This window comes from Mytilus edulis, chromosome 3 (assembly GCF_963676685.1).
Source record: "Mytilus edulis chromosome 3, xbMytEdul2.2, whole genome shotgun sequence".
NCBI classification, from domain to species: Eukaryota; Metazoa; Mollusca; class Bivalvia; order Mytilida; family Mytilidae; genus Mytilus; species Mytilus edulis.
In genome coordinates this window covers 99,715,938-99,736,259 of record NC_092346.1, presented here as the reverse complement: position 1 = coordinate 99,736,259, position 20,322 = coordinate 99,715,938, and the positions used below count along the sequence as shown (strand labels likewise).

The 20,322-nt window shown below is 31.7% G+C and overlaps 1 protein-coding gene across 1 annotated transcript; it reads left to right on the top strand.

Moving 5' to 3' along the window:
- The first annotated feature begins 883 nt into the window (after positions 1 to 883).
- Positions 884 to 19,897, top strand: LOC139517978 (HHIP-like protein 2). The gene is made up of 9 exons (XM_071309552.1): positions 884 to 1,437; positions 10,802 to 10,887; positions 11,616 to 11,782; positions 12,246 to 12,389; positions 12,622 to 12,751; positions 14,453 to 14,595; positions 17,149 to 17,218; positions 18,470 to 18,537; positions 19,797 to 19,897. The coding sequence occupies exons 1-9, from the start codon at positions 937 to 939 to the stop codon at positions 19,799 to 19,801; spliced, it is 1,314 nt and encodes a 437-aa protein (XP_071165653.1). The 5' UTR covers positions 884 to 936; the 3' UTR covers positions 19,802 to 19,897.
- Positions 19,898 to 20,322: the final 425 nt, after the last annotated feature.

Here is a 20,322-nt window from a genome sequence, read left to right as displayed (position 1 = left end):
TTACTGCTAAAAGAGACAACCCAAAAACACATGAGAAAAATGGCTGTGATACAAGTATTGGTAGTGTGAAAAATTAATTTGGAATGATTTTTTTCTCTTAAGAAACCGTTTTGATGAGTGACAAAATTATTGTATTGGAAGGTGACTTTAATAAAAATGTTTTTGTCAATTGTCACTTGTTCTTTGGTTGTAGTTTTGTTTACATGATGAAAACGATTGGAGTAATTAATAATTTTTTTTCATTCCAGTGATTTTCATATATATGTGTTGATCACCATTCAAAACATTGTTGTGACGTCATTCTATTGTTTTGCCCGTTCTTTATTTCAGTGATTGGACTATCATTTACCTGTAAGAAACCCTTATGTTACCTTTAGCTGTCCAATATTTTTAAGAATAACCCTCCTCTTTCTGTCCAATATTTATGTCTACCAATTTATGCATTAACTTATGTTTCAGAATGAAGATATTACAATCGACAATCGTTTAAAATGTTCCTAAAATGAGAAATACACGTGCAAATTGAAAAAAAATGAAATCACTGTTTAGATTTTTACTTTCACTGTCTTAACTATTACTACTTGAATAAAAAGTGGTGTATTAGAACGTAAAATTAAGTGTTGTATTATATACATGATGTCAATTTTAAAAACATATTTTATAACCCTGAATTACACAGGAATATTTTGCAGCATTTCAACGTGTTAAATTTCTTCATGTTAACATAACTTTAAGGATTAATATCTTGTTTAATATACTACTTAATGCAAATGTTATGTTATGTTCTGAATGAAGAACTATTAATATAAAGTGTAATTTCATTTGTAAGATGCAAATCCTTAAATGTGAAAAATATTTTGCCTCCAGCTGTTGTACTTAACGTCTATGCGTTGTTTTTTGTTGTTGCTGTTAGTTTAATGAAAATAATCTGTGATCATGTTGAAACTGTTTATCACGAAGTTTGTTGTCTTGATTATATTTCTGAGCAAACTTGAACTCATAGTCGCACAATTAAAGAAGACATGGGTTTGTGTTTGCATGGAAGAACTGTCTTCTATCCTCGATGACCCCCTCATCATTCAGAATGCAGGTGATGGGACAGAACGATTATTTGTTGGTGAACAAAAAGGTGTAGTTCATGTTTTCAATAATAACGGAGTTAAGTCTAAAACACCATTCTTAAATATAACAGAGAACGTCAAGACTGGAGGTGAAAGAGGTTTACTTGGATTAGCCTTTCATCCTAGTTTCAAGAAAAATGGTCGATTCTTCGTATACTATTCAAGTAGAGCGAAACCAAAGAACTCATCAGATGACCACGTAACTCGTTTGTGTGAATTCAGTGTATCGCGGCAAAATCCGGGCATTGCTGATAAGTCATCAGAAAAATTAATCATGGAAATACAACAACCATTCAGTAACCATAATGGAGGAGAGGTAAGACAATCTCTCAATGACGTTTTGACTCTCGGGTATATGATAAATTGAAGATGATAGTTACAATTTTTTTGTGTTATTAAAATTTACTGTTACAAAATGATAGAAATTATTATAAATTAAGGAATGTATCTCCCTCATGCAAAGCTCTGATTCCTTTCACGGATTTGGCTATAGTTTTTGGACCTTTTGGATTATAGCTCCTCATCTTTTATACAAGCTTTGGATTTCAAATATTTTGGCCACGAGCATCACTGAAGAGACATGTATTGTCGAAATGCGCATCTGTTGCAAGAAAATTGGTACCGTTAATTTTAGTACTGCCTCTGCTGGTGGATTATTAGTCCCCGAGGGTATCACCACCCCAGTAGCCAGTACTTCGGTACTGGCATGAAAATAAGGATTTTTCTGTGTTATTAAAATTTACTGTTACAAAATTATAGAAATAATTATAAATTAAGGAATGTATCTCCCTCATGCAAAGCTCTGATTCCTTTCACGGATTTGGCTATACTTTTTGGACCTTTTGGATTATAGCTCCTCATCTTTTATATAAGCTTTGGATTTCAAATATTAATTTTTTGGCCAAGAGCATCACTGAAGAGACATGTATTGTCGAAATGCGCATCTGGTGCAGGAAAATTGGTACCGTTAATTTTATTACAATCCTCAAATGACGTTTTGATTACAACATCGGCAAATGTTAGATTAACAAAAGGTTATGCAATCCTTTTTATGACGTTTTTACTCTCAGGCATATGTTGGATTCAGAAAAAGCGAAACAATCCGTCAACGACGTATTGACCCTCCGGTATATATAAGAATGAAAACAGGTTAAACAATACTTCAACGACGTTTTGACTGTCGGGTATATATTAGATTGAAAAGAGGTGATAAAATCCTTTCATAATGTATTGACTGTCGGGTATATATTAGATTGAAAACAGGTTAAACAATACTTCAACGACGTTTTGACTGAAGGGTATATATTAGATTGAACACAGATTCAAAAAATTTTCAACGAAGTTTTAACTGTCGGGTACATGTTAGATTGAAGAAAGGTGATACAATCCTTAAATAACGTTCTGCCTCACAGTCATATGTTAGATTGAGAAAAGGTTATGCAATCCTTTAAAGGCGTGTTATCTCTCGTGATATGTTAGATTGATAAAAAGTTAGACAATCCTTCTACGACGTTTTATAGCTCGGGTATATGTCAGATTGAGAAAAAATTAGGCAAACCATCAACGACGTTAACTCTCAGTTATATCTTAGATTGAGAAAAGGCTAGCCAATCCATAAACCACGTTAACTTGCGGGTATATGTTTGATTACGAAAATGTAAGGCAATCCTTCAACCAAGTTTCATCTCTCTGGTATATGTTAGATTGAGAAAAGGTAAGGCAATCCATCAACCAGGTTTTGACTCTTTGATAAATGTTAGATTAAGAAAATGTAAGGAAATCCATCAACGACGTTAACTGTCAGTTATATGTTTGTTCAGAAAAGGTTAGGCAACCCTTCAGCGGCATTTTTACTCTCGGGTATATTTTTGATTGAGAAAAGGTCAGGCAATCCTTAAACCAAGTTTTAACTCTCGGGTATATATGTTAGATTGAGAAAAATTTAGACAATCCATCAACGACGTTAACTCTCAGTTATATGTTAGATTGATAAAGGGTTAGACAAACCATCAACGACGTTAACTCTCATTTATATATTAGATTGAAAAAAGGCTAGGCAACGACGTTTTATCTGTCGGTCATATGTTAGATTGAAAAAAGGTTAGACAATCCATCAACGACGTTAACTCTCACTTCTATGTTAGATTGAGAAAAGGTTATGCAATTCTTCAACGACGTTTTAACTCTCGGGTATATCTGAGATAGAGAAAAGGTTAGACAACCCATCAACGACGTTTACTCTCATTTATATATTAGGTTTAAAAAAGGCTAGGCAACGAAGTTTTATCTGTCGGGCATATGTTGAATTGAGAAAAGGTTAGGCAATTCTTCAACGACGTTTTAACTCTAGGGTATATCTGAGATAGAGAAAAGGTTAGACAATCCATCAACGACGTTTACTCTCAGTTATATGTTAGATTAAGAAAAGGTTAGGCAAACCATCAAAGACGTTAACTCTCAGTTATATGTTAGATTGAGAAAATGTCAGGCAATCCTTCAACGACTTTAACTCCCAGGTATATGTTAGATTAAGAAAATGTCAGGCAATCCTTTAACGACTTTAACTCTCAGGTATATGTCAGATTAAGAAAATATCAGCCAATCCTTCAACGACTTTAACTCTCAGGTATATGTTAGATTAAGAAAATGACAGGCAATCCTTTAACGACGTTAACTCTCAGGTATATGTTAGATTAAGAAAAGGTCAGACAATCCTTCAACGACTTTAACTCTCAGGTATATATTATAAATTAAAAAAATGACAGGCAATCCGTTAACGACGTTAACTCTCAGGTATATGTTAGATTGAAAAAAGGTCAGGCAATCCTTTACCGACTTTAACTCTCAGGTATATGTTAGATTAAGAAAAGGTCAGGCCATCCATTAACGACGTTAACTCTCAGGTATATGTTAGATTAAGAAAATGTCAGGCAATCCTTTAATGACTTTAACTCTCAGGTATATGTTAGATTAAGAAAATTTGTCAGGCAATCCTTCAACGACGTTAACTCTCAGGTATATATTAGATTAAGAAAAGGTCAGGCAAACCATCAACGACGTTAAAGGGAAACTTCGCAAAAAAATCAAAAGTTGATATTATGTTCATTCTGTATAAAAATGCTCAAATTCATGAATATTAAAGTTTTATTCTGCTTGATAAGAGATCACCATCGATTTTAAATTTAGAGTATCAATTCTCTCCGGTCGGCCATTTTGTTACCTTCTCCGAATTGCTCCCAAGATATGTCTAAGGACCAAAACTACAGTAACCCGATGTAGTCGTAATTGCGTGTTGATATCTTGTCAATCGTACGATTGTTTTATCCGACTAGTTAACTATAACTAAGTTGATACAGACAATTTTCTTATCTTTTTTTTTTTAATAACCATGATCTGTTATTTTTAACAATAATAATAGTATTGGAATTAGTTAAAAAGTAAAAGTTTCAAATCATAAATAAGTGTTCCGTGAAACTTGAATTGTTTTCGGAAATCTAATTAGTTCATAATTCTTTTATGTAATAAACTTTATTCAAATAAATTAGGATCTTCGCTCCACTGATCACCTGCATGGCTAAAGGTATTACTCCCAAAGGTATTGCAGGGGGTGTGACACGTCCAGGTATTCAAGCGATTTCCTGTCGAGCTTGCAAATTCATGCATCGTTTCACTTCTTAGGGTATTGGTCAGTGTACACGGCCGATAACTTATAACTTTCCATTTTGAACTATTAGGTGTATAATATGCATCTCTATCTTGCGTGTCCGAAAGTGATATTATATACTAGTCATTACTAAACTCATACCAAGGATTTGTATAGTTAGTCTAACTATACAAATCCTTGCTCATACGCTTGTTTATGAATAAAATTTCTGATGTAAAGAAAATTATTTATAAAAATATAGATAATACCTAAAAATAAACAACAGATTTGATGAAATAAAAATCTATATACATATTTTTTGTCAATGGTGAAGGACAGATCGGACCATACCAGAAATTTTGATTTAAAAAAATGTACGCACTTGTCGACCATCGTATATACGCCAGGATAAAAAGTTACGGAACTATAGCGCAAATTCAAATATATACATGTATACATTGTACATAAGAAAGAAACATACATTTTGTGTAAATTGTGGTAAAAGTTTTGTTAGTGGACTAGTCCACGTATGCCAACAGTATGTAATCATCAAATGTCGAAAGACTATTGTATACCAAAAGAAGAAGAAGAAGAGATTTAAATACAGGTCGATATATAACTTTCTTTGGCTCATCGAAGTTATGGACATCTATATATCAATTAGATTGTTCTCGAATAAAAGAAGAAATTCGTCATCATCACAATTGTTCCGACATGCATGTTATATGTACGCAACTGGACGTACACTAATAATCCCTAAGGGATGTGAATATTTTCCAGGAAAACTATAGAGTATCAAAGTTTCAAATCAATTTCGGGATTTATTTTCTTTCTTGATATTCAATGACAGCAATTTAAAGAACAAACTGCTTGTCCGCTTTATAGGTATTCTTGCCAGTTGAAACAGACTTATAATAACATTAAGCAATAGGGAAAGATGACATTAAATTCGTTCTGTTTTTTGTTTTTTTATACATTGGTGGTCAAATAGCTAAAGTATTATATATAATTGGGCCCGATATAGTTACGGTGTGAGACGAAGACTATTTTGTTAAGGACATTCCCGATTATGTAAAGCAAAATGTTGTTGTTTTTCACACTTGAAAAGCATATATGTTCGTAAATTTCGATTCCATTCCAAAAAGATTCTTAAATTTTCTGTCAATTTTTTAAAAAAATTATCAAATATCTGAAGTATTCGTGCTTTGTGAGATTTGAAATATTTTGATGAAAACATTAATTCCTAAATAGGTAATTAAAGATAACTTTGGATGGACTAAATTATATAATTGCAATTGTTAATGATCTGTTTGAAATATTTAAGGCTGCCGATCCTAATCTAAAATAGTACAATTTTTGGTTCATACGCTCGTAATTAGAAGGCCATTTTTATTATGAATTTATACTTCAATTAAAATAATAAAGTATTTTATCGTTACTGAATTAATCAAAAGTCATCATTCATTTAAAAGTGATCTTATCATGCTTATGCAAAATATAAAAATATACAACAGCTATCCAGTTATTGTGAGACCTTATTATTCCCGTTAATTAATTAACTTTTTTTTACATTTCTGCAGGGACGTCTATATAAGTCCTTGATTTCTGTGTCTAAAACTTTGACTGACTCCCGTTTTCAATTCATACGAAATGTTGTTCACACCTTCAAGCCAGTAAACCGTGACGCCTAGATTTCACTGAATGAGGATCAAAGGATTAGAATTACATAATGCTAATCCTTTAATTACCTTGAGTTAACCGACGCACTCATTCTTTAGGTGTCACAAAACAATACACATTTTATTTCCACCGTACAAGCAAGTGAAAATGTTTGCTGGAATGAAGCAAAAAGGTCAAAATACAAACGTGTATTTTTATTACACTATTGATCATGTCAATTTCATATGTTTGTTTAAAGTATTTGTAGAAAAAATCATAAAAATGTTCTCTTGTATGAATTAATTTTATTATTAAAATTCGATTTAAAATATCCACACGATCTAATTTTAAAAGTTGCATGGCTATCACTTATTTTTCGTTGGTTAATAGCTACACCAAAAGTCGTCGATGCGCTTTAAATGGCGTTATTAAATGGTTAACGAACAAGACTTAAATGAGATATTTTCACTCCCGGCATGCATCAAAGACTTAAACTACGTCACATAAGTCAGGAAGTTTCAAGAAATAAAATTAATAATTCCCAATTTTCTCCTTTATTAGATTTCATTTCAAAATAAAACTTGGTGAATATGTTTTTTATGGTATTATGAACAAAATAAGATGAAAAGTGAAAATTCGCGAATTATCCCTTTAACTCTCAGTTATATGTTAGATTAAGAAAATGACAGGCAATCCTTTAATGACGTTAACTCCCAGGTATATGTTAGATTAAGAAAGGGTCAGGTAATCCTTCAACGACTTTAACTCTCAGGTATATATTAGATTAAGAAAATGTCAGCCAATCATTTAACGACTTTAACTCTCAGGTATATGTTAGATTAAGAAAATGACAGGCAATCCTTTAACGACCTTAACTCTCAGGTATATGTTAGATTAAAAAAATGACAGGCAATCCTTTAACGACGTTAACACTCAGGTATATGTTAGATTACTAAAAGGTCAGGCAATCCTTTAACGACGTTAACTCTCAGGTATATGTTAGATTAAAAAAATGACAGGCCATCCATTAACGACTTTAACTCCCAGGTATATGTTAGATTAAGAAACGGTCAGCCAATCCTTTAACGACCTTAACTTCCAGGTATATGTTAGATTAAGAAAATGTCAGGCAATCCTTTAACGACGTTAACTCTCAGGTATATGTTAGATTAAGAAAAGGTCAGCCAATCCTTTAACGACTTTAACTCCCAGGTATATGTTAGATTGAGAAAATGTCAGGCAATCCTTCAACGACTTTAACTCCAAGGTATATGTTAGATTAAGAAAAGGTCAGCCAATCCTTTAACGACGTTAACTCCCTAACGACTTTAACTCTCAGGTATATGTTAGATTAAGAAAATGTTAGGCAAACCTTTAACGACTTTAACTCTCAGGTATATGTTAGATTAAGAAAATGACAGGCAATCCTTTAATGACGTTAACTCTCAGGTATATGTTAGATTACGAAAGGGTCAGGCAATCCTTCAACGACTTTAACTCTCAGGTATATGTTAGATTAAAAAAAGGTCAGACAATCCTTCAACGACTTTAACTCTCAGGTATATGTTAGATTAAGAAAAGGTCAGGCAATCCTTTAACGACTTTAACTCTCAGGTATATGTTAGATTAAGAAAATGTCAGGCAATCCATTAACGACTTTAACTCTCAGGTATATGTTAGATTAAGAAAAGGTCAGGCAATCCTTTAACGACATTAACTCTCAGGTATATGTTAGATTAAGAAAAGGACAGGCAATCCTTTAACGACTTTAACTCCCAGGTAAATGTTAGATTAAGAAAAGGTCAGCCAATCCTTTAACGACGTTAACTCTCAGGTATATGTTAGATTAAGAAAAGGTCAGGCAATCCTTTAACGACTTTAACTCTCAGGTATATGTTAGATTAAGAAAATATCAGCCAATCCTTTAAGGACTTTAACTCTCAGGTATATGTTAGATTAAGAAAATGACAGGCAATCCTTTAACGACCTTAACTCTCAGGTATATGTTAGATTGAAAAAATGACAGGCAATCCTTTAATGACGTTAACTCTCAGGTATATGATAGATTAAGAAAAGGTCAGGCAATCCTTTAACGACTTTAACTCTCAGGTATATGTTAGATTAAGAAAATGACAGCCAATCCTTTAACGACGTTAACTCTCAGGTATATGTTAGATTAAGAAAATGTCAGCCAATCCTTTAATGACGTTAACTCTCAGGTATATGTTAGATTGAGAAAATGTCAGCCAATCCTTTAACGACTTTAACTCCCAGGTATATGTTAGATTAAAAAAAATGACAGGCAATCCTTTAACGACGTTAACTCTCAGGTATATGTTAGATTAAGAAAATGTCAGCCAATCCTTTAACGACTTTAACTCCCAGGTATATGTTAGATTAAAAAAAATGACAGGCAATCCTTTAATGACGTTAACTCTCAGGTATATGTTAGATTACGAAAGGGTCAGGCAATCCTTCAACGACTTTAACTCTCAGGTATATATTAGATTAAGAAAAGGTCAGCCAATCCTTTAACGACTTTAACTCTCAGGTATATGTTAGATTAAGAAAAGGTCAGGCAATCCTTCAACGACTTTAACTCTCAGGTATATGTTAGATTAAGAAAAGGTCAGGCAATCCTTCGACGACTTTAACTCTCAGGTATATGTTAGATTAAGAAAAGGTTGGGAAATCCATCAACGACTTTAACCCTCAAGTATATGTTAGATTAAGAAAATGTCAGGCAATCCTTGAACGACTTTAACACTCGGGTATATGTTTAATTGAGAAAAGGTTAAGCAAACCATCAACGACGTTAACTCTCAGTTATATGTTAGATTGATAAAGGGTTCTACAATCCTTCAACCACATTTTGTCTCTTATTTGTAATATAGAAGTAAAACATTCCTTAAACATTTTTGTGTCTCTCGGTCTAAGCTTAAATTGAGAAAAGGTTAGGAAAAACTTTAACGACGTTATATCTGTCGGGTACATGTTAGATTAATGAGACATCATACAACCTTTTAATGACATTTCGACTGCGTTTTATGTTACACATACTAAATAGTTATCAAAAGTACCAGGATTATAATTTATACGCCAGACGCGCGTTTCGTCTACATAAGACTCATCAGTGACGCTCAGATCAAAATAGTTAAAAAGCCAAATCAATACAAAGTTGAAGAGCATTGAGGATCCAAAATTCCAAAAAGTTGTGCCAAATACGGCTAAGGTAATCTACTCCTGGGGTAAGAAAATCCTTAGTTTTTCGAAAAATTCAAGGTTTTGTAAACAGAAAATTTATAAATACGTTATCATCATGATTGAATAGCTGCTGTTTCCTCATTATAATATTAACTTCTTAAAGACAAACCGAATTATGCTTATTGTAAATAACTCTCTATCATAAAAAAAAATATTATTGGAAACACAAGCCCATTCAATTAAGAGATAACAGTGGTATGCTTACACATTTAAATTCACCTGCTGACAATATAATTGTTGCTATGGCGGTTAATGACGATGCATAAGGAAACTAAAAATCCAACTAATCGATAATCTTTAAATATAATTCTGTTTTTATCATAATGAAAAGAAAAAGATAATTCATAAAAATTCAAATAGTTTTTATGAAATTCGAGCGAAAATGATTAATGAATCGCTTTAATTGGTGCAAACAGGATTACAAATAACATGTCGAAACTTGTTATAAATGTTGACAAGGAGAATATTTACAGCTCAATTCGTAACAATTTCAGTTAGTATAAACAGCATATTCATCTTATTCAATACAGAATAATGCCGTATTTTTAATGTAGCAAATATATACGCAACTGATTAAATAAGAAATCTAATAGTTAAAATTATACAGTGTCATCAATGGCAACCACAAAAGACAAATTCAAAAGTCTCAAATAAGGGGATTTCAAACAGAACTTCAGACAAGAAACTGAAAATAGAGGAACATGACTTGGTATAAATAATTAAAATTTAAAAATATTACCTTTTTTTTACAAAAATATGACATATGAAATAATATGTGAAAACCACGACAGTAAACATGCTTTGCTTGCAAGAATACTTGGTCTTACAATTTTTGAATTCATGTGACTTCAACTATCGACTTTTTTGCTAAAATTTGAATTACTAGTATTATATATGCCTATATTTTTGTTGTGTCCTTCTAAATGGGTGTTTGATATATTCTGTTTGCAGCCTATTGTGCTATTTCTTATTGTAAGTGCTGAATCATAAGGAAATTGTCCAAATAATAAGTAAACTCTTTCAGTTGTCTTTCACAAGATAATACCGATTCTTTTAATTATGTTTTATTCAGATTATATTTGGAGAAGACGCTTACCTTTGTATATTTATTTAGATTATATTTGGAGACGACGGTTACCTTTATATATTTGTTGGTGATGGAGGTTCTGCGGGAGATCCAAGAGGATTTGCTCAAAACAAGTAAGTAAGATTCTACAATAAAAGACGTGAATAAAAGACATATTATTTAACTAGTATAACAGCTATATTTTTGTTTATAAACAAGGTAATATTCCAATTTGTCATTTGACTTGATCAAATAAACATATACATTTTATAAAAAGCCTTTTACACAGACAGATGCACAAAACATACTAATTTCATGTAATACATACACTTAGTCGCCTTCTTTCTAACCACACTGACGTAAGAGAGCGTAAAGTGATGGAGTTGTTGATTATCTGACCCTTTATTTTGAATTTACACGTATCCTAACAAAAAATGTCCCGACGCAATCATTTTTTTTAAATGAAACTCTCGATGGTTGTTCAGTATACAATAAGTTTCAGAATGAATTTACTGGTAACCGTAGGAAAGCATGGATTTAGTTGCTTTGGGTTCATACGTAGTAGGTCAGATATATATAGTTGTAGAATCACAACATGTAAGTTATAAGTGACTTCACGAAAGAGGTTATGCAACAATTTAATACATTTTTTTTTGCTGTATTTTTCGGTTTGATAAATATAATCTGCATAGTTTGACATATGTTTTCAATACCTCATGAGTTAAATGCTTGTAAATCATATATAAGTGATAATCAGTAAAAAGTAAATTTTTTGGGGGGTCCACTGATATTTCTTTCTTTTCAATTTTGTTTTTCTTTTATTATGAAGTGTCATAACCTTAAGTACATTAAAACATTACAGAATGTCCTTGCTAGGAAAGGTTCTAAGAATAGACATAAATAAAATGGGCAATAGACGGGGTTATGCCATACCGCCAGATAACCCATTTATACACAAGCGACAGACTTTCAGGCCAGAAATATATGCTTACGGTGTCAGAAATATCTGGAGATGCGGAAAGGAATCAGGTGAGTCTTATACTATTTCATTTGTTTTTGTTCAACAAAGGCTTATTATAAAATATAAATTTGGGTATATGCTTAATTTTCAAAATAGGAAGAATTTTTTCAGTATTCTATATGTTGATTTTGGAGAGAAAAAAAACGTTTGATAAATGTTTTTTTTGTTTGCATCCTCAGCCATAAAATAAAGATATTTCAACTTGTAAATGCGATCGATTACCTTAACTATATTTGCAATGAAAACTACATCAACCAGTTAGGTTTAGAAAAATTGCTTCGGTGTGAGCCAAGGCTCCGTGTTGAAGGCCTTACCGTGACCTATAATGGTTTACTACTATAAATTAATACTTGGATGTAGAGTTGTCTCATTGGCATTCATACCACATCTTCCTATATTTACATATGCAAATAAAAATTATTAAAAAATTATGACCATTTCGCAAATTTGATTAGTGTTTCTATGATTAAGGTAAAAAGAATGGAAGAATAATGTGTGGTGATGTTGGACAAAACAGATTCGAAGAAGTTGATCTAATTCAAAAGGGAGCTAACTATGGATGGAATGATCGGGAAGGATTTGAATGTTTTAAAAATAAGACGTGCGGGAAAAAAGGTGAGTTCTTCAGCCTTGTTTTGACTATAAAGATAATAGTCATGTAGAAGGTAAATTCCTTTAAGTTTCAACAACACAATGATTCTGTAGTAGAAACAAATGCAGAGGAATACATATCTCTTTTAGATTTCCTGCTTTGTTTTTGTAAGACACATAATCCCTTATTATCTAATTGTAATTTATCCATTCTTAACCATTGAATACGTCAAAACAGCATATGTTTCTGATTTAGGATCGGAAGTTAAACCTGTATTTGCCTACTCACACGACATCGGAAGTTCAGTTATCGGCGGACAGTTTTACAGCGGATGTCTGAACCCCAGACTACGCCGGTTTTACATATTCGGTGACTATATGAGTGGGTGAGTCTGGTTTATATTTTATATTTTTCATTTTTTCATTTCATGTATTGTACATATACACACAAAAAAATATCTACAACAAATAATTATGAAATTAATTTGTAGTTTCATATTGATTTTCTTCAAATTCGAGAACTACAAAAAAAATTGCAATTAAACAATTTATGAAAAATACATAAAATGTATTCTAACAAATATTCTGGAGTCGATATGTCGATATATAGGTATAAGTTGAGTTTTGGCGATTTTGTAAAAAGGGAATACAATTTATATCATTAAATACTTCTTTGTGCGTTGCATTAGATGTGTTCTAAATTAGAGACATGGGTCTAACATAATATTTAGGTGATTCGATAGTTGCGGACTTGCGTGTCTTATCGCTATTTTCTTGCTAGATATTTATACTTTCGAAACTTTTACGAACCGAATCATGATTTGGTTGACCGTTATGGAATGTTTGTGTCACATATGACTATGGGTGTATTCCACTTGACTTGACCTTTATTATATCACCGATGTGACATATTACCAGTTACTGAAAATGAGTGACACGTTGTGCGTCACATGTGATATAGAACTGTTTACTCTACAATAAACCCTCCACGGTTTTCTGCTCAATCTCAGTCTAGTTATCTGTGTATTGTTTTGTGTACTGTTGACTGTCTTCATCGTTTTTCATCTTTCTAAATATATTGTACGTTTAATTCATCTAATGGTTATGTAATATCGGTATTCGTTTTGGAAGCTCCCTTCTTAATACCTTAAAACTGAAATTATTAACAGTTAATTTATAACTCGTCATCTTTCTTCTATTATATGTTTAAATTATACATTTTCCCGTGAAATCGGTATCGACTGGCAAACTTCCTGGACTGATAAAAACCTTTATAAGTTTATCTAATGCTAAATGAAGACCCTGTATGTGCACCTCGTATACATGTATAGTAGGCTGTAAAAGACATGACGATATGAGAGAAAATTCAAGATACATTTAAGTGTTGGATATAACATGACTAACATGTAGAAAAAGAAAGTGAGGATTGATTTAGAACTAAGAATAACATTTGACGAAATGTGTAAACACTAATCATATTCCCATTGCAAAACTACATGCCAGTAGCACATACATAAGGACGGAATACAAATCAGATTTACTTGTGTTGTCCTTGGTAAGAGGATTTCTGCGTCCAAGGAAGCGATTGAAATAAGGATTTTAATGGAAAAGTTTAAAATTAACATCATGCGGGCGACACTAATGGAGAAGAGAATTAGTCTTCCTTAGATACCTGCGTTCACTCCTAATTTGTATTTATATTGTTATATATTGTATGGCTTGATCGATTATAGTTTTGTCTATCATCTTCACGTAAACCTCATCGTAAATTAGACTGTTCAAATTCGGTTATGGGGTATGGATAAGGCATTAACGTAAAATTGTATTAATTCGGTAAAATCGGAGTGAAAGGCTAAAGACAATTTGCAATTGCTACAAAATTGAGCACACATTCCGAATTGTAATGACACGACCTTTACCCAAACTCCTAATATAACAAAAATGTATATTAGAATAAAAGTATATAACAGGTGTAGGTAAATAAAGGCAACAGAAGTATACCGGTGTTCAAAAGTCATAAATCGAATGAGAGACAACAAATCCAAGTTTTAAACTGATGCATAAAAAATGTTAATTTGATTTTGTAGAAAATTGTTCCGTCTGTTTGAGAAACCCAAGATAAATAAATGGAATGGGCGAGAACTGCGACTTTGTAATTCAACACAGTGTTCTCCACCTCTTACTAATACACATGAAACTTTTATTACATCTTTTGGACTAGACGAATCAGGTAAATATTAGATATTCAACTCTTCGTCCTCTTACTAATACATATGAAACTGATATTACATCTTTTGGACTAGACGAATCAGGTAAATATTAGATATTCAACTCTTCGTCCTCTTACTAATACATATGAAACTGATATTATATCTTTTGGACTAGACGAATCAGGTAAATATTAAATATTCAACTCTTTATCCTCTTACTAATACACATGAAACTGATATTACATCTTTTGGACTAGACGAATCAGGTAAATATTAAATATGCAACTCTTCATCCTCCTACTAATACATATGAAACTAATATTTCATCTTTTGGACTAGACGAATCAGGTAAATATTAGATATTCAACTCTTCATCCTCTTACGAATACATATGAAACTGATATTACATCTTTTGGACTAGACGAATCAGGTGAATATTAAATATGCAACTCTTCATCCTCTTACTAATACACATGAAACTGATATTACATCTTTTGGACTAGACGAATCAGGTGAATATTAAATATTCAACTCTTCATCCTCTTACTAATACATATGAAACTGATATTACATCTTTTGGACTAGACGAATCAGGTGAATATTAAATATTCAACTTTTCATCCTCTTACTAATACATATGAAACTGATATTACATCTTTTGGACTAGACGAATCGGGTAAATATTAAATATTCAACTCTTCATCCTCTTACTAATACACATGAAACTGATATTACATCTTTTAGACTAGACGAATCAGGTGAATATTAAATATTCAACTCTTCATCCTCTTACTAATACATATGAAACTGATATTACATCTTTTGGACTAGACGAATCAGGTGAATATTAAATATTCAACTCTTCATCCTCTTACTAATACATATGAAACTGATATTACATCTTTTGGACTAGACGAATCGGGTAAATATTAAATATTCAACTCTTCATCCTCTTACTAATACACATGAAACTGATATTACATCTTTTAGACTAGACGAATCAGGTAAATATTAAATATTCAACTCTTCATCCTCTTACTAATACATATGAAACTGATATTACATCTTTTTGATTAAACGAATCAGGTAAATATTAAATATTCAACTTTTCATCCTCTTACTAATACACATGAAACTGATAGTACATCTTTTGGACTAGACGAATCAGGTGAATATTAAATATTCAACTCTTCATCCTCTTACTAATACATATGAAACTGATATTACATCTTTTGGACTAGACGAATCAGGTAAATATTAAATATTCAACTCTTCATCCTCTTACTAATACATATGAAACTGATATTACATCTTTTGGACTAGACGAATCAGGTAAATATTAAATATTAAATATTCATCCTCTTACTAATACATATGAAACTTATATTACATCTTTTGGACTAGACGAATCAGGTAAATATCAAATATTCAACTCTTCATCCTCTTACTAATACATATGAAATTTATATAACATCTTGTTGACTAGACGAATCAGGTAAATATTAAATATTCAACTCTTCATCATCACCTTTTAATTCATGATTTTTTCGACATGTTTGACCAAAACAAGCCATTAAATACCAAAAAAATAAAGTAAAAAGATAATGTTTGATCCTTACCTGAAATCAAAAATATAGTTCAATGTTAGACTTCACAAAGAAATATATTTGTTTGGCGAAAAACATGTAATAAATGTAATGATAAGACATGGTATTTTGGAACATGGAACTAAAGCAACCAAATAATTTCATTTTCAAACCTTATTTTTATACTCACCAAATCATTTGATGACATTGTAAGGGCCAGAAATAACCTTTAAATTGTAGCCAACAAAAGACACAAATCAATAATAAAATTTAACAAGATTTATTATACACAAGTTTACAAGCAGTTCGGGTATTACACAAATAGTAATGTCAACTTAACTGTCAAAATATGAGTCAAATCTTTTTTCCGGAAATCTTCTCGGAATCCAAAGAGAATATTGCGGCCAATATATCACAATCTAGTGCGATGTAGTTTGTAAATCCAACTGCTTAGAATATTGATGTCTGACGATGTCTATGTCTGAAAGTTTAACTTTAGTGTCCGTATATATATAGTTGTCACGGAAATATCCAGAAAACTGTAGAAAGGAAAGTCCTAGAAAACTGGAGAACGGAAGTTTCTAGAAGTTGTAAGAAGTTTAAAAGACGCATCTTTTATTCTGATCATTCTGGAATCGTTATGGAAGTCAAATTGAAAGTTCCTATTATTCCATCAGTAAATATGATTTTTCCGGTGATTTCTACACTGCACAGTTATAAGATTATTTTGTGAACAACTTTGGGCCGTACAAAACAAATTAGGCCAACACAAATAGATATAAATAATTACAATATCATAACAACATAATCTAACATGTAGAAGAGTAAAACATTCCGGATTCTATATGAAATAAATTAGCACATTTCTCATTGTTATAAATAAAGGCAACAGTAGTATACCGATGATCAAACTCATACTTCCATGGACAAAAAACAAAATGATGTTTACGATACTATGACTGTAGCTAAAATTCAAAATGTTTTCAGGAGAAGTATATATGGTGGCAAGAGGTGGAACGAACTCGGGAAAGCTCTATAGAATTGTTGATCCTGTGAGGCAAGTTTATTATAAGATTATAGGGAGAGACTAGGTATAAGGTATCAGACACAGGAGTTGAAGTAATAAAAAATAGTTATAATTTAATTGGTTTGTGCAGTTTCGATTGTATAGTTTATGAAACCAAGTAATAATGTCTTTTTGGACTGCTAATCTAATGTTGTCAATATTATAATGAAACAATAAATACCTATCGTCCAAGTGGTTAGCTATAAAACCAATGCTTACACACCATATTCTTCGGATAAGGTCATTACCAAGTCATGAATAGGTTTTCGGACTGTTCAACTTTGACATAAATGATACTAAATAAAGGCAACAGTAGTATACCGCTGTTCAAAACTCGTAAATCGATGGACAAAAAACAAAATCGGGGTAACAAACTAAAACTGAGGGAAATGCATTAAATATAAGAGGAGAACAACCATAGAACATTAGAATGTAACACACACAGAAACGGACTTACCATTAGACAAAATCCGATGAGAATAACAAATATAAAAAATAACTTAACTATAGTAACACCATCGGCGTTGCCGCTGATCTGTTCTTGGATTGGACGAAAATGCTGATGTTCGAACTTACGTTTGTATAATTTTTTGTGATGAAAAGCAGTAAAGATATCCAAGATAAACCTGTAATATGATAACAAAGGTACAGTTAATGCATTTTTGATAAATAGGTTTTGAACAGCGGTATACTATTGTTACCTTTATTTATAACAATATAAAATATTTGCTAGAGAAAATGTCAGTGTTTCAATACAAACAATACGCATCTAACCATTCTGTTGGTTCTGTAGGTTTTTTGAAAACGTAAATAAAAAAGATGTGCGCACAGATTAATTAATGTACGGCTAATCTCATATTTATCTTAATCTTTATAATGCAAGTATTGATGTCATTATCCCCAACGCAACTCCAAATTGACAAATTGTCAGATCACTTCCATTGCGTGCTCTATCTCATGTATGTTATACAAAATTTGATAGACAGATTTATTAAAAATTGAAATAAAACTTGAAGTAATGATTTTCAAAATATATACAGCACATGCTGGAAGATTTTGCGTCTCTCATTGCTACAATTATTCATGCAGGCACTAGTATCTAAGAAAATAATCCAAACACATTTACAAGTTATGGCTGTTAATTAATGGGCCTGAAATAAAATTAGTATACAGTGTTAATATCAGTACATCACATGCAGTCAGGTTTTTTTAGTTAAAACTTTATTGTTTATTATGTTATAGAAATGGTGATCCTAGAAAGTGCAAAGCAGCAAAAGCATTGGAAGAAAAACGGAAATACATCAAACAAGGTATTCAAGTTTAATTACATTCGTACAAGAATAGAACAGAACACTGAATGTTCAAAAGTAAAACCACAAAATACTGAACTTGAAGGAAAATCTAATCGGAAAGTCCATAATCACATGGCAAAAATCATATAACAAAACATATCAACATATCAACGAATGGACAAGAACTGTCATATTCCTGACTTGGTACAGGCATTTTCAAATGTAGAAAATGGTGGTTTTATAGTGCTTAACCTCTCACTTTGATGACAGTCTCATCGAATTCCGTTTTATTTACAATGATGCGTGAACTAAACAGACATATTAAATAAAATAAGTCAAAATATGCGTACAGCCGTCATCATCGTGTAACAATTTTAAAAGGAACAATTTAACAGAACACAAAACATCTATCTACAAACACATCCATTGATTCGCGTGTCTGACGTCAGAAAATTTTATACGTCACATACATTTGTCGTTCAATGTATATATACAAACAATTTTAAAATTTCACATGGGCAATGTTAGCATACTGGGTTAAAAAATCAAAAGTATGTAAGAATTAATTTTAGAAATAGACCGAGATTTAAAATAGTCCAAAAGTTATATAGAATTTATAAGAATCTACAAATAGGTTATTCCACTATGCGATTGAATAATTTTGACGTTTGTGTTTCAACGTAATTTGTCATTCATAATAGAAATAAATCATAATGACATATAATAGAACAATATCATACTGACGGGATCTTTTAAAGTACAGAGTCACGTTATAATGCAAACTAAAATCAAGACATTTTCTTGTTTTATCTTAGTTAAAGCAAAGAGTGTTTCAAGATACCGACCGTACAATTACTGTACAGCCAGTCAAGGTCGTTAAAAACTTCCATTTGTTTCTTTGTGTTTCAAGCGTCTAGTAATGACAAATATTGGCATACAATGAGCGATTAGGACCAACCATATTCTCAATTTTGAATCGAATCTCATCGGCTGCGTCAATTTTGCCCTGTTCTTTTGGTAAAAAAAAAAGCAGAAGATACCAAAGAGAAAGTTTAACTCATATATAAGCCGATGATAAACTGACAACATCATGGCAAAAAATAAAAGAGAAATCAACAGTATACAAAATAAAACATAGAAAATTGATGGCTTAGCAACCAGATTCGAACCCCACCTTAGGTAATAGTGGATGACATCTGTAAAATTGTGTAACATATAAGTTCTTCAATATCTTCTAATAATAGTACTTATTAAGACTTTTTTTCCATTTCCTTTAGGATGACCAATCAAGCACAAGTCAGAAGACAATCCGTAGATAAACAAAATTGCTTATAAAGCGAAATAGCTGAAAGATAAATAAATAAGTATAGACACAAAAGCAGTACTCGTGATTATTGTCTTTTTTCCTTTTTTTTTAACCTTCCTTTCCTTAATATACATTACATTATCTCATAAGATTCACGTTAGGCAGATCAACAAATTTCAACGTGATGGTGTGCAAATTTACCACCCTTTAAACAGGTTTTCAAATTCAACTAAAAAACCTTGCAGTCGTAGATTACTAAGAAAACGTCGAATTCTGGTCAATTTGTCATCAGTATCTTTAACATGGAAATTTTGTATTTAAGGGCTTAAATGTTTGCCCTACGCATAGTTACATAGAACGTATGAAACGTATGGAACTCAAGAATGATCTGAACCATCAAAATGAAAGAATAATTTGGTGAAAAACCAAATGGCACCGAGGAAGTCTCATGGCTTAAAATGTATATAAACAGTAACAAGAGGCTCTCAAGAACCTGA

Excerpts from the sequence above, each read along its gene's own strand:
- LOC139517978 (XM_071309552.1), top strand. The coding sequence starts at position 937 with ATGTTGAAACTGTTTATCACGAAGTTTGTTGTCTTGATTATATTTCTG. Across the intron at positions 12,390-12,621 it reads TAAGACGTGCGGGAAAAAAG|GATCGGAAGTTAAACCTGTA; the intron begins GTGAGTTCTTCA and ends TTTCTGATTTAG. Across the intron at positions 14,596-17,148 it reads TTTTGGACTAGACGAATCAG|GAGAAGTATATATGGTGGCA; the intron begins GTAAATATTAGA and ends AAATGTTTTCAG.